This window comes from Oncorhynchus clarkii, chromosome 6 (genome assembly GCF_045791955.1).
Source record: "Oncorhynchus clarkii lewisi isolate Uvic-CL-2024 chromosome 6, UVic_Ocla_1.0, whole genome shotgun sequence".
Taxonomy (NCBI): domain Eukaryota; kingdom Metazoa; phylum Chordata; class Actinopteri; order Salmoniformes; family Salmonidae; genus Oncorhynchus; species Oncorhynchus clarkii.
In genome coordinates this window covers 18731865-18756833 of record NC_092152.1, presented here as the reverse complement: position 1 = coordinate 18756833, position 24969 = coordinate 18731865, and the positions used below count along the sequence as shown (strand labels likewise).

At 47.3% G+C, this 24969-nt stretch overlaps 1 protein-coding gene across 1 annotated transcript in view; it reads left to right on the top strand.

Moving 5' to 3' along the window:
* The first annotated feature begins 1079 nt into the window (after positions 1-1079).
* Positions 1080-24969, top strand: part of LOC139410704 (intermembrane lipid transfer protein VPS13A-like) — a 67205-nt gene continuing 43315 nt past the window's right edge. The window contains exons 1-40 of the mRNA XM_071156123.1: positions 1080-1315; positions 3602-3645; positions 3751-3793; positions 3953-4048; positions 4154-4255; positions 4496-4605; positions 4743-4802; positions 5116-5175; positions 5292-5372; positions 5488-5545; positions 5764-5891; positions 6205-6311; positions 6545-6716; positions 7243-7305; positions 7577-7709; positions 9897-9991; positions 10114-10256; positions 10726-10927; positions 11104-11218; positions 11529-11665; positions 12253-12385; positions 12543-12660; positions 13551-13695; positions 14395-14479; positions 14567-14745; positions 14878-15034; positions 15705-15784; positions 15901-15960; positions 16096-16303; positions 16666-16782; positions 19734-19837; positions 20013-20180; positions 20466-20773; positions 21037-21184; positions 21339-21495; positions 21582-21706; positions 22463-22632; positions 23175-23419; positions 23593-23912; positions 24063-24425. Coding sequence (XP_071012224.1) covers positions 1216-1315; positions 3602-3645; positions 3751-3793; positions 3953-4048; positions 4154-4255; positions 4496-4605; positions 4743-4802; positions 5116-5175; positions 5292-5372; positions 5488-5545; positions 5764-5891; positions 6205-6311; positions 6545-6716; positions 7243-7305; positions 7577-7709; positions 9897-9991; positions 10114-10256; positions 10726-10927; positions 11104-11218; positions 11529-11665; positions 12253-12385; positions 12543-12660; positions 13551-13695; positions 14395-14479; positions 14567-14745; positions 14878-15034; positions 15705-15784; positions 15901-15960; positions 16096-16303; positions 16666-16782; positions 19734-19837; positions 20013-20180; positions 20466-20773; positions 21037-21184; positions 21339-21495; positions 21582-21706; positions 22463-22632; positions 23175-23419; positions 23593-23912; positions 24063-24425 — 5439 coding nt within the window. The 5' untranslated portion in view covers positions 1080-1215. The remainder of the gene's footprint in view (positions 1316-3601; positions 3646-3750; positions 3794-3952; positions 4049-4153; positions 4256-4495; positions 4606-4742; positions 4803-5115; positions 5176-5291; positions 5373-5487; positions 5546-5763; positions 5892-6204; positions 6312-6544; positions 6717-7242; positions 7306-7576; positions 7710-9896; positions 9992-10113; positions 10257-10725; positions 10928-11103; positions 11219-11528; positions 11666-12252; positions 12386-12542; positions 12661-13550; positions 13696-14394; positions 14480-14566; positions 14746-14877; positions 15035-15704; positions 15785-15900; positions 15961-16095; positions 16304-16665; positions 16783-19733; positions 19838-20012; positions 20181-20465; positions 20774-21036; positions 21185-21338; positions 21496-21581; positions 21707-22462; positions 22633-23174; positions 23420-23592; positions 23913-24062; positions 24426-24969) is intronic.

Genomic DNA, 24969 nt, shown 5'->3' with positions numbered 1-24969 from the left:
TCTCTCAACACACACCCATCCGTCCCTCCCCAACACTCACTCCCTCCCTCAGCAACAACCTGCCTCTACCAGACAGTAAGCAACAAGTCACAGTGAATATATTTAAATATATATTTGTTAAGAGAAATGCCATGGCGGACGCAGTGCAACTTACTAATAGCCCAAAAAACGTAACCAATACATTTTCACGTGCGACATCGTCTTCAAAGTAGCCCCAATTCGCGAGAAAACAGCAAATGTGCAACACTGCTTGAGAGGAACCAATGGGATAATCGAGGTGGGGCACATGCAGGAATGCCCAAACACAGGAACGCCCCAAATTGCGGGCTGCAGTTGCACACTATTGGCCTTTTATTTTCTATATGCCATAGACTATGGTTGGGAGTCGAAAGTAGTCAACTCCTGTGGTTAGAGTTGAAAGAGGCGACTCTTGCTTGACGCGAAAGCACGCTGAAACGGATGCGGACACGCCACCCCATTACAGTCCTACTAGGAAGACTACATGTGCGTTCTAGAGGACTGACATGAGCATGCCCATTTAGTCATCAATTTAGCCTATAAAAGGCCTATTTTGTTTGAATATAGAAAATAATGTGTAGGAACTAGAATATTGCAGTAATATTTATGCTTTGTGCAGCCTTGACGGATCACATGGGATGATGCTGGTACTGTGTTGATACACCTATTCTTCCCCCCCATCCTGCTGATTTGAGCTGCTGAACCATATTTGCACTTGAGATGCGTTTAAGTGAATTTACCATTTCCAAAAAGTTTAGCGGGGATGTCCTGCTTTGACAGCTCTCCAACCCTGTTCATGGAGCGCTACCATCCTTTAGGTTCACTCCAACCTTAATCTAGGGCATCTGATTCAATAATTAGCTGGTTGATCAAAATAATCTGGTTGGAGCGAAAACCTAATTGTATTACTAGGTGTGAAAGATGTCTGTGAAAGATGCGAGAGTTTGTTCTCGAAGTAAAAATACTGAACCTTAGGAGTCTGTCTATTCATAGTGGAATCGAAGCTTGACAACTAGAAATGGGAGTCGACTGGCAAGGAATCGATTATTTTGGATTCGACTCCCCACCACTACTCTACTGACGCAACCAAATGCTTGAGAAACAGGACTAGGCGCGACAGGTAGCTAGCTAGCTAGTCAAGAGAAACTTAATGTAAACAACTTAACATGGTGACCGAGAGGTGAACGACATAGCAACATGGTCTTCGAAAGCGTGGTGGTAGATGTCCTAAACAGGTTTCTGGGGGACTATGTTGTGAACCTTGACACCTCACAACTCAAGCTCGGGATTTGGGGAGGTAAAGTTACTTTGACGATTAAGTGTTATGGTTTGCAAGACAACGGGCACACTATTTTCACGGCACTTAAATACGAAGTGATTTTGGATAGCCCTGGTCCATTTCCTAACCTGCTACGAAAAAGTCACTTCGGTAACGTTACTAGTATCGAAGTGCCGTGAAAAGAGTGTTTCCCAGAGTAATACATGGCTGGTTTGCTGAGGGAAAGTACTGCTACTATGCTTGCTTGTTAAGGTTTTGTTGGCAACTGGCTAGCTATTATGGGGTTTTATTTGCTAACTAGGTAGCTACGTTTGCTAGCCTACATCGGTCAACTAGCCCAGGTAGCCATCTTCACAGGTTTGCTCGGAAGCCCTACCCCCAAAAAGCCAACGTTTTTTGTTTGGCTGGAGTCCAAGTGTGGTCACGCCCGTTTCTTATTATTTGTCTTCTTCTATGGTATAATTGCGTTCGCAACAATTAGAAGTGCATTCCGCCACTTACTGTGCGGGTGGATAATAAGGATCCCAAAAAGGAAAACATTCGAGTAAAAATAAATAGACAAACTATCATTTTTTTATTTTTTATCTACCTGCTTTTCTGTAAAAACCTCATTCTAATCAGGTCCCAATACAGGCTCAGAAGCCTGAGGGCCTCCACATAGGAGAATCGTTATGCAGCCCTGATCTTTGACACCTCGACCTCATTCACCCTAACAGGGCACTCAAGGCAGTTCGGAGTATGATCCCCACCACAGTTGCAACATTTTCCATTCACAGATTATTCAATATCATACTTCTCCCATCTGCAAACATTTGACACGTGGCCAATTTTGCATATTTTTTATATTGATTTTTATCAGCTCTTCAACCAAAACCTAATATTATCTGAGTGAGCAAGTAACACAACAATTACATACTTATTTAATTTATTTCATAAACAAAGTTATGCAACACCCAATGATGCTCTGTAAAAAATGTATTGCCCACTTACACTCAATAACCGGTGCCACCTTTAGCTGCAATGACTCCAACCAAACACTTCCTGTAGTTGTTGGTCAGTCTCTATTGTCGCTGTGGAGGAATTTTGGCCCACTCTTCCATGCAGGACTGCTTTAACTCAGTGACATTTGTGGGTTTTCATTCATGAACTGCGCATTTCATGTCCTGCCACAACATATCAATTGGGATTAGATCTGGACTTTGACTAGGCCATTCCAAAATGTCAAATTTGTTGCTTTTAAGCCATTTTTATGTAGACTTGATTGTGTGTTTTGGATCATTGTCTTGCTGCATGACCCAGCTGTGCTTCAGCTGTGCTTCAATGGATGGCCTGACATTCTCCTGTAGAATTCTCTGATACAGAGCAGAATTCATGGTTCCTTCTTTTAAGGCAAGTGGTCCAGGTCCTAAGGCAGCAAAACATCCCCAATTCATCACACTACCACCACCATGCTTTAGCATTGGTATGAGGTTCTTACTGTGGAAGGCAGCTTTTGGTTTTCGCCAGGCATGTCATCCAAAAAGTTATACTTTTAAATCATCTGTCCATAGAACATTCTTTTTTTTTTGATAATCATCCAGGTGCTTCCAGATGTTTTTGGCAAACTTGAGTCAACTTTTTGTACATCACATCATGGGTCCCATTATGCCTGGCGAAAACCAAACAAAGCATTCCACAGTAAGAGCCTCATACCAACGGTCAAGCATATCAGAGAATTCTACAGGAGATTGTCAGATCATCCGTCTGTGAGCTGAAGCTGAAGCGCAGCTGGGTCATGCAGCAAGACAATGATCCAAAACACGCAATCAAGTCTACATGAAAATGGCTAAAAAGCAAAACATTTGACATTTTGGAATGGCCTAGTCAATTTTGGAATGGTCTAATCCCAATTGAGATGATGTGGCAGGACTTGAAATGAGCAGTTCATGCTTTAAAACCCACAAATGTTGCATTTCTGCATGAAGAGTGGGCCAAAATTCCTCCACTGCGATGTGAGAGACTGATCAACAACTACAGGAAGCATTTGGTTGCAGTCATTGCACCTAAAAGTTGCACAATCAGAAAGATATGATACTTGGAGTTGTAAGTTCAAAGCCTGACACATTGCCAACAGACAGAGCACATGATAACATAAGGCGCCGCTTGCCAATATTTGTATAGTGAAATGAGGCAAAGTTATTTGTCAGCTTAGGTTCAGCCCTATATGTTTCCAACCTCATGGTACTATGTATCTATTAGCGCTGTATATTCATGTAACAGTGCTTCTTGAGTCTTTTTAAACCAATATGCTTTTTTCCCCCCTAGGTGATGCTGTGCTCAGAAATCTTGAAATAAAGGAAAATGCCTTGGTAGGTTTTACATGAATGGCTAGGCCTACTGCTAAACGTATCAGTTGTTAATTATGTAGGTACATTGACATTATATTGTGCTGAATATTTTTGTTCTTGTTTCAGAGTCAACTTGACATTCCTTTTAAAGTAAGAGCCGGACATATAGGTAAGATTTGTACGATGACTCTCAACCCAACACCTACCGTAACCCTATGACATTTACTATAGTGCCTCCCTCCGACTCCCTCTTTCTCACTCTTCAACCTCTTTCTATTTGTTCTCTCCCTCTGCTGTGTGTGTGTGTTTGTGTGTGTGGTTCTGTCAGGACGTTTGGAGCTGAAGATTCCATGGAAGAATCTGTACACCCAGTCAGTGGAAGCTACACTGGATGGAGTTTACCTGCTCATCGTGCCCACAGCCAGTGAGAACCTGACCGTATCACCGATATGCATGAACCCTAGCTGTAGTGTGTGTGCATGTGTCTTTGCTTTTGTTAATGGGTAGCCTATGTCTTTGCATGTTTCAGGTATAAAGTATGATGCAGAGAAGGAGGAGAAACAGCTTCAGGAGGCTCGTCAGAGGGAGCTGCAGAGGATCGAAGAGACCAAACAGAAAGCAGCGGAACAAGGTCAGAGTTCATGTGTCTGTCTGTTTTTGGCAGTTAGTTACAGTATTATACATTTTGAGTCTTTGTAAGTTATGTATAGCTTCAAAATGTTTAAAACCGTCATGTGCATCTCAGACTGTCAGTCAGTGTTTACATTTCCCCAGATGCACCCCTTGGCGGGGCTGCCTTTGGGTTAAAACACAGACTCAGGACTGTGACTTTAATGCATGTGTTCTTATATCATGTTCATTGGTGTCACAGAAAACCCCGCACTTGAGAAACAAGACACCTTTGTGGAGAAACTGGTGACACAGGTGATCAAGAACCTTCAGGTGAAGATCTCCAACATCCACATCCGCTATGAGGATGACGTGAGTATTCTGCCTAGTGTACTACAGTAGTACTACACTAGTTCTACAGTACTAGAACTATGTATATTACTACTGTGTTGCATTACTGTAAGTTTCTTTCTTTCTCCTCTCATCTCTTTCTCTCTTCTCTTTCTCAGGTCACCAATCCCAAATGCCCATTATCATTTGGAATGTCTCTACAGAACCTCAGCCTTCAGGTAATGTGTGTGTCGCCTTCTCATGAAATCTTTCATTCATTGTGGATGATGTACAATCTAAATTGCAGCGGTTCGATTTAGTTAATGTCTGGATGTGGGATGTGTGATGTTGCCGTGGTTAAAGGGATAGTTCACCCAAATGACAAAATGTGATATTGGTTTCTTTACCCTGTAAGCAGTCTATGGACAAGGTATGACAGCAATCCATGCTTTGGTTTTGTTATGGTTGTGGTCAGAGTTATGGTCTATTTGTGGTCTGATGCTGAAACAGTATCACGTAACTTCTCAACCCCAAAACTGTGTTACCCCACAGACCGCAGATGAGAACTGGAAACCTTGTCTTCTGAATGAGAAAGCCAAGCTATTTTTCAAGGTAGAGTATTCTTTACAGCAATGGTTATTCTGTAGATGAGTTTTACATACATTATGACACTATTATACTGTCAACAGCATTCTAAGCTGTTTTCTGTTGTGCTTTTTCCTCCTCAGCTTGTCCAGTTGGACAATCTCTTTGCCTACTGGAACGTGAACTCAATGCTGTACTCCAATCACATGCCAGACGAGGCCCTGGTGAGTGACCGTGTCATCATTCAGCACCGTTGCTGAGCGGTGTGTCTCTTAAGTGAGAGTGATGTCTATCTATGATGTCTAATTAAGTGTCTCTTCCTGTCTGTCGTTTCCACAGCGATGCCTCCAGAACAGCATGGATATCTACAGTTCCACCCCCATGAAACACGATTTCAGTGAGTGTTGCCTAGTCGATACAGGGGTGTGACATCATTCATCGTCTGGATCAGTCTTGGTATTCATGTTGCCATCCACCTGATACAGGGAATCCAATCAGTCATTTGAGTGTATTGTAATTGAATACTTTTTCTCATTATTTAAACCCACTGTTGAATTGTTGTTTAATTTGGTATCATATCCTTATTAACCTAATTTTCCTGTTCAATGCTGGCAGTTTTTCGTCCGATAACGGCCAATGCGAAGCTGAGCATGAACCCCCGGTCAGACGTAAACTTCTCTTCACCCAAGGTAGACTTGGTAGTCAACCTGAGAGAGGTGGCCGTGGAGCTGAACAGGCCACAGGTGAGACAGGAAAGAGGCCATGAAAGAGAGGGCGAGAAAGGGCTACATTTTCTTCAAGCAAAAGAGCACATTTGCCCCAAAAATACTGTAAAACTCATTAGAATCTGCATTGTAACTTCAACTATGTGCATAATAAGGAGGGTGGCTATTATTTAACCACAGTGAAGGACACTGATACATGCAATTTCCACAATTTTGCTATCCTGTCTATTTGAAATGTTACAGTATTTTTACCAATATAAAATCGGGTTTATTATTTCCCTCTCTGTCTTCTTCGTTGACCCCTGAACTCTGACCCTTTCCCTCTCTGCAGTATATCAGCATTCTGGAGCTCCTGGGCTCGGTGGATATGATGTCACGCAACCTGCCATACAGGAAATACCGGCCGCAATTCCACGTGCACACCAACGCCTACATATGGTCAACACTCACTCTTTTGTTTCTTATACAAAAAAATACTTAAACCCTTTTCTCTTGATGTATTGATAACAATTGTGGTTATTGTTAATGTTTAGGCAGTGAATGATAATTGTGTCATGTTGCATGCCACCCAGTATAAGATTATTAGACACATTTTTCCAATCAATTGAGTTACAGTGATGTACACAGACTAGGCCCATTGTGACTGTCACTCTGCTTGTGTTTTCATCTAGGTGGCAGTATGTGATTATGGGCATCATGGAGGTGGACGTGAAGCCACGGCTGCACATGTGGTCGTGGCAGCGCATCCACCGCCACCGGCAGACAGTCAAGTGTTACAGAGCGCTCTACAAGTCCAAGATCACCAACAAGAAGCCCACTGAGAAGCTGCTCAGGGAAGTGGAGGTGTGTGGAGATCAGGGTCATGTCCATTAGGCACCAAATGGAGAAAAACTGACAAATATGAAGGGACTACCTGGACTTGTACAAAAAGAAGCACACATTAAAATGTTCTATTGCAAAAGGTTTTGAAACATTTTCCGTTGCGTTCCCTAAAGAGCGGAACCCAGACCTGCATTCAAATAGTATTTGTTTTGTTTCCAAAACTTGAGCAGTGCTTGATTGAGCTTGCCTGGCTATAATTTGACCAATGGAATACTCCCCAAAGTTCAAGCCTTGCCCATCTGGCACTTCGGGCTGACTCAATCAGGCACTCAAAGTATTTAAAAGAAAACAAAATGCTCACCAGGTTTGGTGGAGATTGAGAAGGGCCTACTCCTCCCTCGCTTTCAGAGTTGCAACCCCAGTCCTTTTCTCTACTCTGCTGCATTGATTGATGGACGTTAAGTAATTGATGAAGTAATAATTGATCAATTCCCATAACGGTCCGGGAACAGTTTTAATGGGTCCATCTTTCCCTCCATGTGCCCAGGAGACTGAGCGGACTCTGGATATTTTTAACATCACGCTGGCCAGGCAGCAAGCTGAGATGGAGGTACGGATTGAGCTATCTGTTGAATTATTCCTAGCTAACTACCTCTCTTCTCTGCATCTACTGTAATGTGTTTAGCCTGTCTGTCCGTCAACTAACTAATTTGTTCAAAATGGCAGTAAAGCATGACAGAAATAACCCAACTTAGTCACACTGCCATAGCGTAACCACCAGTGCAACACGTGGTCACAGTTTAACTAACAGTGGTTCCAGCTAGTGGTTGTGGCTGAGGCGTTATGTGTAGACTGTGACCAGCAATGGTTGGTTGTTCCAGGCGAGCAAGGCGGGTCTGCGTATCTTTCGTCCGGGGGTGAAGGTGGAGGAGGAATCTCAGGGCTGGTTGGGCTGGATGTGGTCCGGCTGGTCAGGAGATGACGGCGCCAAGTCCAAGGAGGTCAAGACCGGAGGTGAGACTGCCCACATACCCAATCACCATGCCCCATTTTGTACATACATTCTTATTAATTGAGACATTTCACATTTGATACAGGGTCTCACTTTGACTAATAAATAAACGCAGAATGTCTGTTAGTGCCAGCATCCTGCCACAGCTGCAATCTTTTTGGCTTGCAAGCTTGAAGTAGGCAGTGGCTAGCTAAATGGCATTGTAGGCCTACCAAGTACAAACCTAGCTACAAAAATTGACAATGGCGAAACAAGGCACTTGAAAAGACCCCATACTGATATTGAGGTGGAGAATTCCTGTCAATCCACTGTGCATGTTGTTCCTCGGCCTAGTCCTTTAGCCTTGGTTTCTCAAATGATTGCCTCGCCTGGTTCACCAACTACTTCTCTGATAGAGTTCAGTGTGTCAAATCGGAGGGCCTGTTGTCCTATCCTTCCTATTTCGCAACAAAGCATCCTTCACTCATGCTGCCAAACATACCCTCGTAAAACTGACTATCCTACCGATCTTTGACTTCGGCGATGTCATTTACAAAATAGCCTCCAATACCCTGCTCAATAAATTGGATGCAGTCTATCAGTTTTGTCACCAAAGCCACCACTGCGACCTCTACGCTCTCGTTGGCTGGCCCTCGCTTCATACTCGCCGCCAAACCCACTGGCTCCAGGTCATCTACAAGACCCTGCTAGGTAAAGTCCCCCCTTATCTCAGCTTGCTGGTCACCATAGCAGCACCCACCTGTAGCACGCGCTCCAGCAGGTATATCTCTCTGGTCAGCCCCAAAACCAATTCTTCCTTTGGCCACCTCTCCTTCCAGTTCTCTGCTGCCAATGACTGGAACGAACTACAAAAATCTCTGAGACTGGAAACACTTATCTCCCTCACTAGCTTTAAGCACCAGCTGTCAGAGCAGCTCACAGATTACTGCACCTGCACATAGCCCATCTATAATTTAACCCAAACAACTACCTCTCCCCCTACTGTATTTCTTTATTTATTTAGCTCCTTTGCACCCCATTATTTCTATTTTGCACATTCTTCCACTGCAAATCTACCATTCCAGTGTTTTACTTGCTATATTGTATTTACTTTGCCACCATGGCCTTTTTCTTTTTTTTTTGCCTTTACCTCCCTTACCTCATTTGCTCACATCGTATATAGACTTATTTTTCTACTGTATTATTGCTGTATGTTTGTTTTTACTCCGTGTGTAACTCTGTGTTGTTGTATGTTTCGAACTGCTTTAATTTATCTTGGCCAGGTCGCAATTGTAAATGAGAACGTGTTCTCAACTTGCCTACCTGGTTAAATAAAGGTGAAATAAAAAATAAAAACCGTCCATTGTCCAGGAGGCTGTCGCTCCTTTCCGCAGAATCCTCTGACACAGGTGAAGCACGGTTGGAGTTTAGAAGACCGCATCGGCACATGCATTCTGAACCAACCAAACATTTATTTTATTGGAAGAAATTGGCAGCAAATCAAAGTTGTTACTTTGCAAAGAGATGCATGGGCACCGTGAGAGGAGAGTGTCCTTGGATTTAGACAGACATATCAGCAATAAATGAGATCAGACGAGTAGGCTACCAGGGCACCAATGCTTAGTCTTCTACAGGTCGCCTTGCCTCTTTTCTCATAAGGCCAACGTGCCAATCATTCGGCTGGTTTACTGTGTGTCATCCAGCTGGTTTCAAAATGACATCATCGGGGCGCATTGTGTGATTTTAACCAATTATGAGCTGGCATTGCCTATTAATTGTCTTGGTTGATGATGTCATTGGAAACACTTTCTCATCTTTTTTACTTCAAAACATAGAAATGTGTCATTTTCACATGTTGATGTCGGGGTGGTGCTGAAGATGATGAATATGAAGTAAAAAAAAAAATTGACATTTCCCTTTAACCCTGTCCTGTCCCACCCTATGAATTATCAAGTATTGAATCATGTTGATAACAAGGTGCTCATGATGATGATGATGATAATAATGGTTTTGGACCAGTTATGTCTTTGACTTGGATTTAATTGCGCACTTGGAATTGCATTTAGCATTTTCTTCCCTTTTGTAAAGTTGATTTGAAATGATCTTGATGATAAGGCGCTCCTGATGAGGATGATGTTTTAATGTTTGTTTTTGTGAAGCTAGACACATTTTATGGACAAAATAAAAATAAACATCTTTATTCTCCTCAGCTTTTGGTGAGCTTATGACTCCTGCCGAGAAGGCCAAACTCTACACCGCCATTGGCTACAGTGAGGTAGCTGTCAATCACAACCTGCCAAAGAACGTGAGTGGCTACTGTATATTTCCTACACATCGTAGTGCAGTACAGCAATCCCTGGATATAGAAAGATAACCCAGTACACTATTCACAATCTCTCTTGTCCCTCTCTCATTTTGTTTTTGCAGTTTGAGGACATTAAGATACATTTTCACATGAAGAGGATGTCTTTCTCAATGAAAGACAACAAGGATCAGAATGAAATCCTCAAGGTCACAGTTGAAGACCTGAAATCCATGCTGACCCAGAGGCCCGGAGCACAAGCCATTAAGTATGCACAGTACACACTCTGGGGTGTGTTCGGTGAGGGGAAACATTCAGAACGTTGCACACAGAAATGAAGAGCTGACATGATGTCAAAATTTACATGACAGAATATCATATCTGTTCTACAAAATCTATTTATAATCGGTAACTCTGTACACTTGTGAACAGACCCTGCGTTTAAATACTTCCCCCTCCTTCCCTGTTGTAGTGCTTTATCAATGGGATATTGTTGCCAGGTTTTTGTTGTCGTGCCATAGTCCAAGAGCAAACTTGAGAACAGCTGACGACACTATTTTGCGATGCTCGGTTTGTCGGTATCTCTCTCATTCTCCCCCTATGCTTTTCCCTCATCTATCTCCCCTTTCTCTCTCTCCCCCTTTCTCGCTCTCCAGACTTCTCTCTCTTCCACTGCTCCCTCCACTCTCTGCCCTTGGTTCTGATTCTGCTGGTGTTGTTGTTGTTGTTGCCCTCAGGCTGTCGGCCCAGCTTAGTCTGTTTGAGGTGAAAGGACTGGCCAATAATCGGCCGGCGCCCACGCTGCTGTCGTCGAGGAAGGCTGCCACGGTAACAGGGACCCCCCTACTTGACATCCTGTTTGAGACCAACCCTCTGGATGAGAGTGCTGACCAGCGGCTCCACGTCGAGTCCCAGCCTCTGGAGATCATCTATGACGCTGTTAGTGTGTGTGTGTGTGGGTGTGTGTGTGTGTGTGTGTGGGGGTGGGTGGGTGTGTACCTGTTTACATTACTATATCAGTTGTTCCTCGGTTCAATCTGGCGTGGAGTTGTTAGAACAAAAATGAGTGTGTTTGCTTGTGTAACAACATGGGTACCTGTGTCTCCCTCCGGCAGGTGACGGTGAACAGCATGTCTGCGTTCTTCTTGCCGCCTGATGACCTCCAGCTAGACGAGCTGACCAACGCCACTCTCATGAAGCTGGAACAGTTCCGAGACCGCACCTCCACAGGTCAGAGCCCCGCCTCTAGCTCTGACTGACAGGCCACACTCACTTTCCTGGGCTGAAACACAACACTGATGGATTTGTTTACATATGCTGCAGGCCCAAATATGGAGATCTATTCATTTATTTTCAATGGACATGGAGGTTGGTGAGGTAAACTTATGATTAATCAGCCAGGATATCCGCCTCATTGACCTCAATCTCCAATCCATACTTCTTATTTCCTATTGACAGACACCCCTCCCTCCCCTTTCATATCCTATATTATGTAAGAACGTGTTGAAGTATGCCGTCCATTATATATTGTTGTCTGCAGGGCTGATGTACGTGATTGAGACCCAGAAGGTTCTGGATCTGAACGTCAACCTCATGGCCTCCTACGTGATCGTGCCCCAAACCGGCTTCTACGACTCCACTCAGAACCTCATGCTATTGGACCTGGGTCACTTCAAGGTAGGTCACTTCAATTGACACAGCACACACATTTGTGTAGAGACAGCGGTTCGATCTGACTTGAGTGAGTGAGAGACGATATACGGAAAATTTGCGAACTGTGATTGATCCTGTCATGTTGCTATATTTCACTTGCCCAATAAGGCAACCACTGAGCAGACTCAACTTGCCTGACTGTTTAGTTTACTAGCCCCGGGCAGCCGAACCCTGCATAATAAACAGGACCTCATCCAGGTGTGCTATGACAGGGATTTTCAAACTGGGGTCCATACATTTTAGCTTTGTTTTGAAAAACTATTTGGGGTATTTTTGTACGTGAAAAATGATTAGTTTATGAATATCGCTAGCTGCAACAGAATACTGTCATGGAAACCATTTGAATGTCTCTATGTCCAGTATGAAGGAAGTTAGAGGGAGTTTCACGAGCCAATGCTAACTAGCGTTAGCACAATAACTGGAACATCTACAGGAACATTTGGCATACTAGCTGTTCCTGTTCATCCGACTCTGAGGTAGCAGATGAAAAGGGCTTTATTGCCTGGGAAGAAAAGTTAGAAAATCCCTGTTCTATGCCATTGTGTTATCAGGTGTCTAGTCTGAGTAGAACGGGGCTACCCCAGCTCTCTGTAGGGAGCAGGACTATACAGGACATCATGTCCCAAGCCTACGACAGCTTCAACATCAAGCTCAGCAGCCTACAGTTCCTCTACAGCAAACCAGGTACACACACACGCATACAATTATCTGCCCAAAATGTGTCATGTGACACAACTATGCAGGGAAGTCGTTTTCTGTAGCTTATTGCGATCTTGCGTTGCATACTTAGGTAGAATATAGTTAAATTAGGCTTAACAGTGGTTGTTGTGTTGTGTATTAGACGGGGACTGGAGGAAAGCCCGTAAGCTGAAGCAATCGGCCCTCCACATCCTGGAGCCTGTTGATGTCAAGGTGGTGTTCAGCAGAGCCATGGTGGTCACAGACTCACGCATGCCCAAGTAAGAGGGAGGGAAGAGGGGTGGGTTCTGGGGTAGAGAGAGGGGTGGAGGAGGAGGGGGTGGGTGGGTTCTGGGGTAGAGAGGGGTGGGGGTTGGTGGGTGGGTTGGTTCTGGGGTGGAGAGAGAGGGATGGGTGGGTTCTGGGATGGAGAGAGGGGTGGGTTGGTTCTGTGGTGGAGAGAGAGGTGTGGGTAGGTTCTGGGGTGGAGAGAGAGGGGTGGGTGGATTCTGGGGTGGAGAGAGAGGGGTGGGTTGGTTCTGGGATGGAGAGAGAGGGGTGGGGGGGTTCTGGGGTGGAGAGAGAGGGGTGGGTGGGTTCTGGGATGGAGAGAGAGGGGTGGGTTGGTTCTGTGGTGGAGAGAGAGGGGTGGGTGGGTTCTGGGGTGGAGAGAGAGGGGTGGGTGGGTTCTGGGGTGGAGAGAGAGGGGTGAGTTGGTTCTGGGATGGAGAGAGAGTGGTGGGTTGGTTCTGGGGTGGAGAGAGGGGTGGGTGGGTTCTGGGGTGGAGAGAGAGGGGTGGGTGGGTTCTGGGGTGGAGAGAGGGGTGGGTGGGTTCTGGGGTGGAGAGAGAGGGGTGGGTTGGTTCTGGGGTGGAGAGAGAGGGGTGGGTGGGTTCTGGGGTGGAGAGAGAGGGGTGGGTTGGTTCTGGGGTGGAGAGAGAGGGGTGGATGGGTTCTGGGGTGGAGAGAGAGGGGTGGGTTGGTTCTGGGGTGGAGAGAGAGAGGGGTGGGTGGGTTCTGGGGTGGAGAGAGAGGGGTGGGTTGATTCTGGGGTGGAGAGAGAGGGGTGGGTGCGATGCCTTTTTTGGACTACCACTATGTATAATCGTGTTTGTCAAAAAGCTGGTCAGATGAATGATATGAATAAAGTGTGTGTGTGCGTGTGTGTCAGGTTTAAGCTCTTCGGGGAGATGCCTCTCTTGTCTCTGAGGATCTCTGATGATAAGGTGCGGGCCGTGCTGGAGCTGATTAACAGCATCCCGCTGCCGGAGAGCAGGCCGGCCCCGCGCAGCACCAACACACACTCTACACCTAAGGTACTAACTACTGGGAGTCTCTCTGCCTGTCTGTGAGTTGACTTTCTCTGTCTGTCTGTGGGTTGACTGTCGGTCTGTGGGTTGACTCTCTCTATCTATCTCTGCCTGTCTGTGGGTTGACTCTCTCTATCTATCTCTGCCTGTCTGTGGGTTGACTCTCTCTTTCTCTCTGCCTGTCTGTGGGCTGACTCTCTCTTTCTCTCTGCCTGTCTGTGGGTTGACTCTCTCTCTCTCTCTGCCTGTCTGTGGGTTGACTCTCTCTCTCTCTCTCTCTCTCTCTCTCTCTCTCTCTCTCTCTCTCTGCCTGTCTGTGGGTTGACTCTCTCTCTCTCTCTGCCTGTCTGTGGGTTGACTCTCTCTCTTGCTCTCTCTCTGCCTGTCTGTGGGTTGACTTTCCCTCTCTCTCTGCCTATCTGTAGGTTGACTCTCTCTCTCTCTCTCTCTGCCTGTCTGTGGGTTGACTCTCTCTCTCTCTCTCTCTCTCTCTCTCTCTCTCTCTGCCTGTCTGTAGGTTGACTCTCTCTCTCTTCCTGTCTGTGGGTTGACTCTCTCTCTCTCTCTGCCTGTCTGTGGGTTGACTCTCCCTCTCTGCCTGTCTGTGGGTTGACTGTAATGTTGGTTGTTGTTTTGTGTGTAAATAGATTTCTATTGGGTTGTGTGTGTGTTCGTGTCTAATTTCTGCTTGTTTTTCTTCCGCAGGCTCCAAAGCAGTCGTACACCCCTCAGCTAACCCCCAGGCAACCAACCATGGCTGAACTGCGCAACTCCCTCATATGGGAATCAGGTGAGAGACATGCACGCACACATACAGCCCATACAGCCCATTACAAATGGATCTTTGTACTTTACGTGTGTGTGTGTGTGTGTGCAGGCTCAGAGGAGGACCTGTTCTACGATGCTCCCAGCTCTCCTATAGGCGACAGTCCGTTCTTCCCCGACAACATGCCCAGCCCCTTGCAACGCTCCGACTCGGTCAAGAGGAGAGGTCTGGTCAAGAAAGACCCCAAGAAGAACATGACAGAGTTCCTCATGACGTTTGAGATCAACAAGGTATGCTTAACATAATATACATCTGTGTGTGAGAGAGTCCTTAAACACTTCATTTAGATGTTTTCACTCTGATTGCTAATAAAGCTGTGTGTGTATATGTGTGTACTTGAACTCCCTCATTCTGCTGTCTAGCTGTCTGTTCAGCTGTGTCGTCTGTCTAGAGGCCAGGAGGTCACAGTGTTACACCTGGACGTCGAGCGTCTCGGCACCGAGCTAAAGATTCGCACCTTCGACATGACATCTAACACCTTTCTACGCGAGATCTGCCTAGAGTGCTCAGAGTATATGGGTAGGTGAGGGTGTGGGTGGGAATCATTGTCTCTTAAAGGTAGGCCTGTCAACTAACTGATCCAGAAATTCACTATCGAAAATGTATCTTAAACATTTCAATATTCAAATAATAGTTTTAATATAATTAGCATAGATTTACATAAATACGTAAATGTACAAATCTGGGTCTTCTGCGCCTTCGCTACAGCCTTCTCCATACCAGCTCTGACATTAGGGGAGACGCCAGAAAAGGTAGCCACACTTGAATGTGCCTGTTTATGCCATTGAAACCAGCATTTCTCTCCTGTTCTATTTGTTTTTCAACTGAACTTTATTCCGTTGTCCACCACATTCAAACGTAGTAATCTAGTCATGTTTGATAGCAACCTATTCGAGTTGTTGCATCTTTACATTGCCCCTCTTTCCACGCTTTTAACATATGTCACATGAAATCGCTTGCATCTGGTGTGTTTTTTGAATGGTGTTTTTCCCTCGATTGCATTTTTGGAACATTAGCAAGACGGCTCTGTGCACCTTGCTGCGTTTGGAATGCGAAGAAATGATTGTCTAGATCTTTATGAAATAAACGTGATATGCTGCTTCCTCGTTGGCGGTTGTGTGGCATGTCTGCAGACTTCTCTGTGTGGTTTTGGTGTGATATGATTTTCTGGTTTGATATACTTGTCCAGATTCAGAGGAGAAGAAAGTGCACCTGATCACCACTCTAGACAACACAGAGGAGGACCTCCTCACATTGGAGTACACTAAGGTGTACACACACACACACACACACACACACACACACAGTCAACACTGTTTCATACATTCTTCATCCAATGTAGATTAACAGTAAAGCAGGTCTAAAAGCTTCAATGTCTCTTTCAGGCTGATAAGAACGGGCCAGAATTCAAGTCTCAGTACAAGAACACTGAACAATCAGTAAATGTAAGATCTTACAATACAACTGTGTTAACCCACATTTGGAACTTCAACATGATGTTGATTTGAGCTCAGTACTCTGCTCAGTTGTGTTAGTGTGTTCATTGTGTCGGTGGTGTGTGCGTGAAATCTCTGTCTCAGGTGAACTTCTCATCTCTGGATGTACACCTGCACACGGAGGCTTTGCTCAACGCCATGAACTTCCTGAACAGCCTCCTCCCCCCGACCAAGGAGGCGGTGCCTAGCAAGGAGGAGCTTCCCACAATCGCAGAGGAGGACGAGGGAGAGGGGGAGGAGGGAGAGGGGGAGGAGGGCGAGAAGGAGGAATCGGCCGTGGCAAAAATAACATGTAATTATCAGTTTCATGGAATCCATTCCGGTTACTGGAACTAAGACTTTTCCACTGTTGAAATGTATTAGAATTTATTTCATGAATCAAAGTTAGTCGAAAGTGGAAGAGAATTTGGTTCGGTAATATACCTGCTGTATATTTGTTGCATGTAGAGATATTGAGTAGACACATGTCCTCCATGTATTCTCCTTCTAATACGTAGCTAGCTAAACCAAATGTAAATTCTCTGCCATTGTATGGACCACTTGACGTTTGATGTATTGTGATGCAAACAAAATCATCTTCTCATCAAAGCGTCTTTTACGTTTGGACAAAGGAACTACTCTTTCATCAATGTCTCTCTACCCCACTCTCCTCAGCTTCTAAGAAGTCAAAGTTTGCGGACGTGGTGAATTTGCACATCAGAGCTGATCTCAACTGTCTGAAGGTTTTCATCCGAGGCCATAGCCACATGATAGCAGAGATCTGCATTGAGGGTAACACAAGTCACCGTCCGCAGCACAAGTCACCGTCCGCAGCACAAGTCACCGTCCGCAGCACAAGTCACCGTCCGCAACACAAGTCACCGTCCGCAACACAAGTCACCGTCCGCAGCACAAGTCACCGTCCGCAACACAAGTCACCGTCCGCAACACAAGTCGCCGTCCGCAACACAAGTCGCCGTCCGCAACACAAGTCGCCGTCCGCAACACAAGTCGCCGTCCGCAACACAAGTCGCCGTCCGCAACACAAGTCGCCGTCCGCAACACAAGTCACCGTCCGCAACACACGTCCGCAACACACGTCTGCAACACACGTCTGCAACACACGTCTGCAACACACGTCTGCAACACAAGTCACCGTCCTCAACACAAGTCACCGTCCTCAACACACGTCCGCAACACAAGTCATCATCCGCAACACACGTCCGCAACACAAGTCATCGTCTTCAACACAAGTCACCGTCCGCTACACAAGTCACCGTCCGCTACACAAGTCACCGTCCGCTACACAAGTCACCGTCCGCTACACAAGTCACCGTCCGCTACACAAGTCACCGTCCGCTACACAAGTCACCGTCCGCAACACAAGTCACCGTCCGCAACACAAGTCACCGTCCGCAACACAAGTCACCGTCCGCTACACAAGTCACCGTCCGCTACACAAGTCACCGTCCTCAACACAAGTCACCGTCCTCAACACAAGTCACCGTCCGCAACACAAGTCACCGTCCTCAACACAAGTCACCGTCCTCAACACAAGTCACCGTCCTCAACACAAGTCACCGTCCTCAACACAAGTCACCGTCCGCAACACAAGTCACCGTCCGCAACACAAGTCACCGTCCGCAACACAAGTCACAGTCCGCTACACAAGTCACCGTCCTCAACACAAGTCATCGTCCGCAACACACGTCCGCAACACAAGTCACCGTCCTCAACACAAGTCACCGTCCGCTACACAAGTCACCGTCCGCTACACAAGTCACCGTCCGCTACACAAGTCACCGTCCGCTACACAAGTCACCGTCCGCTACACAAGTCACCGTCCGCTACACAAGTCACCGACCGCAACACACGTCACCTTCCGCAACACACGTCACCTTCCGCAACACACGTCACCTTTCGCAACACACGTCACCGTCCGCTACACACGTCACCGTCCGCAACACACGTCACCGTCCGCTACACAAGTCACCGTCCGCTACACAAGTCACCGTCCGCTACACAAGTCACCGTCCGCTACACAAGTCACCGTCCGCTACACAAGTCACCGTCCGCAACACACGTCACCGTCCGCAACACACGTCTGCAACACAAGTCACCGTCCTCAACACAAGTCACCGTCCTCAACACAAGTCATCGTCCGCAACACAAGTCACCGTCCTCAACACAAGTCACCGTCCTCAACACAAGTCACCGTCCGCAACACAAGTCACCGTCCGCAACACAAGTCACCGTCCGCAACACAAGTCACCGTCCGCAACACAAGTCACCGTCCGCAACACAAGTCACCGTCCGCTACACAAGTCACCGTCCGCAACACAAGTCACCGTCCTCAACACAAGTCACCGTCCTCAACACAAGTCACCGTCCTCAACACAAGTCACCGTCCGCAACACAAGTCACCGTCCGCAACACAAGTCACCGTCCGCAACACAAGTCACCGTCCGCAACACAAGTCACCGTCCGCAACACAAGTCACCGTCCGCAACACAAGTCACCGTCCGCAACACAAGTCACCGTCCGCAACACAAGTCACCGTCCGCAACACAAGTCACCGTCCGCAACACAAGTCACCGTCCGCAACACAAGTCACCGTCCGCAACACAAGTCACCGTCCGCAACACAAGTCACAGTCCGCTACACAAGTCACCGTCCTCAACACAAGTCATCGTCCGCAACACACGTCCGCAACACAAGTCACCGTCCGCAACACAAGTCACCGTCCGCTACACAAGTCATCGTCCGCAACACAAGTCACCGTCCTCAACACAAGTCACCGTCCTCAACACAAGTCACCGTCCTCAACACAAGTCACCGTCCGCAACACAAGTCACCGTCCGCAACACAAGTCACCGTCCGCAACACAAGTCACCGTCCGCAACACAAGTCACCGTCCGCAACACAAGTCACAGTCCGCTACACAAGTCACCGTCCTCAACACAAGTCATCGTCCGCAACACACGTCCGCAACACAAGTCACCGTCCGCAACACACGTCCGCAACACAAGTCACCGTCCGCAACACAAGTCACCGTCCGCAACACAAGTCACCGTCCGCAACACAAGTCACCGTCCGCAACACAAGTCACCGTCCGCAACACAAGTCACCGTCCGCAACACAAGTCACCGTCCGCAACACAAGTCACCGTCCGCAACACAAGTCACCGTCCGCAACACACGTCTCCTTCCGCGACACACATCCACAACAGCGTGCATGAATTATGATATTACATACAATTATGTGTTTGTGTGATTAGTTGTGTGGACAGGACATGCACGCACACACATTATAATGATGCTAGTGCTACCTTGTGGTAAACATGAAGAAATACTCAGGCCACTGATGATCTTTTCCTATTGGTTCTGGAACTGATATGAACACACCTTTGTGGTGCCCCACCATGAAATCGGGGGGGGACTATGGATCTGTCGCCGTCCGCTAGTACGTATGTTAGTTAATCATGTGATATCTCAGACACCGCTGGCCCGATTTTGACAAAACTTTGGTGAATGATGTGCCATACCACAGAGATATGGCATTTACAAAATTACACTGATTGGCCAAAGGGGGCGCTATAGTAATCAACTGAAGTTCCAAACTTTGAACAAGCTTGCATCATTCGTTATTTGTGGGGGACGACATGTTTACTGTTGCCTTGTTTTAGACTTGTTCTAGACCTAGACCTGCTCCTCAGTGTTCTGCCTATTTGTTCTATGTTCCAGGCCTGGTGTCGGAGGTGCTGATGAGGAGAAAGGCGGTGGAGGTTCTGGCCAACCTGAAGAACATAGTCATCCTGGACTGTGATAAGGAGGCACTGTACAAGCAGGTAACTTTTGCTCAATGTTTTCCTTTGCGTTCCCTAATGAACACGACCCAGCAGTCATTGACATTTGTTTTACTTTAGAGATGTTATTTTCCCAGTCAAGGGGCCACATTCACGAGAAATGATGATTGTTGTTTTTGCTTTCTGCTGCTATATTTGTACGCCGTCTGCATCCTAGTGTGTGTCCATAGCTGATAAGGAGGTGTTTGCTTTCCGCATGGTGAACCACACGGACGCCACTGAGGGCGATGCCTATCTAGACATGGGTAAAGTGGACACCAGCATCACCCTGACGGTGGGCTGCATCCAGGTCATCTTCCTCAACAAGTTTGTCTCCTCCATCCTGGTAAGAGACACCATCTCTCTTAACTCCACTTAACTATCACTTATCCTTTTATGTGTTTCAAAAATTCAGCTGCCAACAACACTTTTCCAGAGTGTCGAAAACCATGGCCTTACTTATAGTACCGGTACCAAAATGCCCCAGAACTTACCAAGCCTAATCACATTCGGTGCACTTTTTCGGTTCTGGATTGTCCTACGTCATATGACCATCGATGAGAACTCTGTAACGTGACTGCTCTTTGTCCCACCCCTTCTCTTCCTCCTCATTCACCTCCCTCTCCCCCAGGCTTTCATCAACAATTTCCAGGCGGCCAAGGAGGCCCTGGCTGAGGTGACGGTGCAGGCAGCGGAGAAGGCAGCCACAGGGGTGATGGAGCTGGCTGAGCGCAGCGTGCGCATCTCTCTGGATGTAGACTTCAAAGCTCCTCTTGTCTTCCTGCCGCAGTCGTCCTCCTCCACCAACGTCACTGTGGCTGACCTCGGTATGGTCACGGTCAAGAACTGCTTCGCCTTGGTCGACTCCCAGACGCATGTCAAGATCCCTCCCATCATCGACACCATGACCGTGGTCCTCAGTGACCTGAAGATGTACAGGTGAGACAGAACAGGGTTGCTAGTAAAGCACACCAGTAGTCAGCCAATTCTGTATACAGAACCAGAATTAAACCTCATGGATTCGCAGTTGTTTAAAGTGAGCGGATGACTTCATTTGTTCACAGGGATGTGAGGTGTTTCTTGACAATAGACAGATTTCTGTGTGTCTCAGTTACTTTTGTATATCAGGTCGATGGACCTGGATGTGCAGAAAATCAGAACCTGTAAAGCCGTTTCTTTGTTTGTTGTGTTTGATTGTGCAGAACCACATTTGAGAAGGGGAGATTTCAGGGGGAGATCCAGGTTCTGAAGCCGGTCAACCTGGACCTGTCCATCCAGAGAAACCTGTCAGCCTCCTGGTACCACAGCATCCCTGACATAAAGATCACTGCCCACCTCAAACCTATGAATGTGAGTGTGTGTCTGTATGTGTGTATGTGTCAGTGTGTGTGTCTGTGTTAGTTAAAGCCAACTCTCAATAAACAAGAAATGTTCATTTGAAATGATGGTTGTTGATACATTTGTGTAACGGTGTGGATGTGTGTGTGTGTTTTTGTCTTACTAGCTGATCCTGAGTCAGGATGACATGACGGTGGTGTTGAGGACTCTGGGTGAGAACATGTCAGAGACGTCAGACGCTGTTTCTCCTCGTCCTCCTCCGTCTAGAGTGGATCACTCCGACACTGCCACTACAGGAGGTACTGGTACTATCTCCACCAGCGGTGAGAACAGTTGGGTTGAATGTGTGTGTGAGTCTTAATATTTGGATGATTGTGATATTGATAATCATGTTGAACCCTGTCTGTAGGCAACATAGTGGTAACTGCTGCAGTGGTCGAGACCCAGAAGAGCACTAAGCTGAAGAACATACTCAAAGTAGACTTCAAGTTTGACTCCATGACTCTGGTCCTGTACAGCCCCAATGGGACTGAGGTGACTATTGCATCACTGCACACCTTCACAAACACTAATTGACCACAGAAAACTCCATCCGCTTAGATATTCTTACCAGAAAGTGTGTGTATGTGCCTGTCTCTGTGGGCGTGTGTCTCTGCCTATGTGTCTGTGCCTGTCTCTGTGGGCGTGCGTCTCTGCCTATGTGTCTGCCTGTCTCTGTGGGCGTGCGTCTCTGCCTATGTGTCTGTGCCTGTCTCTGTGGGCGTGTGTCTCTGCCTATGTGTCTGCCTGTCTCTGTGGGCGTGCGTCTCTGCCTATGTGTCTGTGCCTGTCTCTGTGGGCGTGTGTCTCTGCCTATGTGTCTGCCTGTCTCTGTGGGCGTGCGTCTCTGCCTATGTGTCTGCCTGTCTCTGTGGGCGTGCGTCTCTGCCTATGTGTCTGTGCCTGTCTCTGTGGGCGTGCGTCTCTGCCTATGTGTCTGCCTGTCTCTGTGGGCGTGCGTCTCTGCCTATGTGTCTGCCTATCTCTGTGGGCGTGCGTCTCTGCCTATGTGTCTGCCTGTCTCTGTGGGCGTGCGTCTCTGCCTATGTGTCTGCCTGTCTCTGTGGGCGTGCGTCTCTGCCTATGTGTCTGCCTGTCTCTGTGGGCGTGCGTCTCTGCCTATGTGTCTGCCTGTCTCTGTGGGCGTGCGTCTCTGCCTATGTGTCTGCCTGTCTCTGTGGGCGTGCGTCTCTGCCTATGTGTCTGCCTGTCTCTGTGGGCGTGCGTCTCTGCCTATGTGTCTGCATTCAGGTGCAGGTGTTGGACTCCAGGGATGATCAGCTGATGCTGGCTGAGTTCACCTTGGGAACTATCTCTACATCTGTCCACATGTTCTCAGACGGATCCATGAAGGCCACCGTCAAACTCACAGACTGCCTGCTAGACGACAAGAGACGCAGAGTCAAGAATATCACTGCCAGGTAAAACACACACACACAGTTACCTTGGTACTGAGCCTACGTACACATTCACAGACACTGGGAGAGATACCGCAGAGTGGTGTGTGTACTGTGAACATATGAGCGCGTGGCTCAGTGCTGGCGTTGATGTACGAGGCTCAGTGTGTGTTCTCCAGCGTGGCATAATGTTCATCACTGCTTCACCATCTGTCTGTCACACAGGACTGTCACACAGCTAAGATGAATGGCTTTGGTTAGCAACCCCATGATAGTCAAAGCAGCTTTAATTTAATCTCGCACTCCCAGTTCATCAAAACCCATGAGTATTTCCATCTGCAATCTCCAATGTCAATTGTTTTGAGAGAATGGAATCTTTGAATCTGTAGAGTAGAATAAAAAGTTACTCACTCTTCTATGTAACATCATATGACAAACAGATTACAAGGTATTTAGTGCACTTATGATAGGGTGTGTTATTAGGACCCTTGCTGTAGGGATTGTAGGGATTGCTCTTTCTGTAGGAATCATCATGTACACCTGTCCCTCTGGCCTCTGTCTGTCAGGATGATGGCGATTCGTCCGAGCGCTGAGAGGAACGTGATGGTGGAGGTGAACTACAATCAGGGACGTGAAGGCACCTCTCTGGAGACGGTGGTGCAGGATGTCTACCTCTGTGCCAGCATGGAGTTCCTGCTCACCGTGGCCGACATCTTCCTCAAGGCCAGCCAACAAGGTTTCTCCTCAGCCGCCCCCAAGAACAGCAGCACTAAACCCACAGTTACAGCCACCGCCGCTTCCAAGGAACCTGGTACGACATGTTCACATTTCACACTACACAATATTCACCACAAATGTCATGTTTGTATGACGTACAATTAGTGCAAAGTGAAATGTCCAATAGTTTCACTCCGTTTCTGACAGTCATCAAATGGTAGAAAACTAATGAACACACCCCTGCTTTCCTCTCTGTCTGTACTCCAGCTCCAGTGGCAGTCAAGTCGGAGATGAATGTTCTGGTGAAGAACCCAGAGATTGTCTTTGTGGCTGACCTGACGCGTGCCGACGCCCCAGCCCTGGTCATGACCATGGAGTGCGAGCTGGTGATGAAGAGCAACCCGGATGGTCAGCTGATGACGGCAGTGGTCAAGGACCTGAAGGTAGTGGCCTGCCCCTTCCTGAGGGAGAAGAGGAGGAACAAGGAGACCACTGTGCTGCAACCCTGCCAGGTGTTCTTCAAGAGCGCACAGTCCTCCACCTCCCCGCAGGCCATGGAGGTCTCCATCAAGGCACTGACACTCAAGGTAGGCCATGGTCAAAAAACGGAACAGGAAGTGGCATCTCACTAATAAAATACCTTGTCACTTTTTCTTATGTTTTTATTTCTGGCACAGCTGCCACAACCAGAGTAATGTGTCTTACATTCCATTCTCCTCTGTGCCCCCTTCCCACAGGTGTCGCCCATCATCATCAACACAGTGATCACCATCCAGTCGGTGCTGAGCCCGGCCGGTGCAGACATGCCCCAGTCGGAGCTGGAGAGCCCCGTGCCCCCAGACCTGTGGGAGCGCCGGTCCTGGCGGGATCTCAAGCTGTGGTTCCTGGAGGAGGAGGGTAAAGACGAGGATGCCCAGTCCCTGGTCCGGCTGATTCCCCAGGGTGAGTCCCTGCAGGTGGCCATTTCCTCCATCTGCCTGACCCTGGAGGCAGGGGTGGGCCACCGTACCGTCCCCATGCTGCTGGCCAAGTCCTCCTTCCACGGGGACGTCAAGAACTGGAGCACCCTCATCAACCTGCACAGCCAGCTCAACCTGGAGGTCAGGCACCGCACATCTCTGCATGCGACCTCTACACTACCTCTAAACAACATCTACAAAACATTTACACAACCTTTACACATCTACACAACATTTTCACAACTTCTACACAACCTCAATTCAACTAAAATATACAGTTGAAGTTGGAAATTTACATACACCTTAGCCAAATACATTTAAACTCAGTTTTTCATAATTCCTGACATTTAATCCTTGTAAACATTCCCATTTGCGACCTGACTGATGTCTTGAGATGTTGCATCAATATATCCACATCATTTTTCTCCCTCATGATGCCATCTATTTTGTGACGTGCACCAGTCCCTCCTGCAGCAAAGCACCCCCACAACATGATGCTGCCACCCCCATGCTTCACGGTTGGGATGGTGTTCTTCGGCTTGCAAGCCTCCCCCTTTTTCCTCCAAACATAACGATGGTCATTATGGCGAAACACATCTATTTTTGTTTCATCAGACCATAGGACATTTCTCCAAAAAGTACGATCTTTGTCCCCATGTGCAGTTGCAAACCGTAGTTCTTCCTT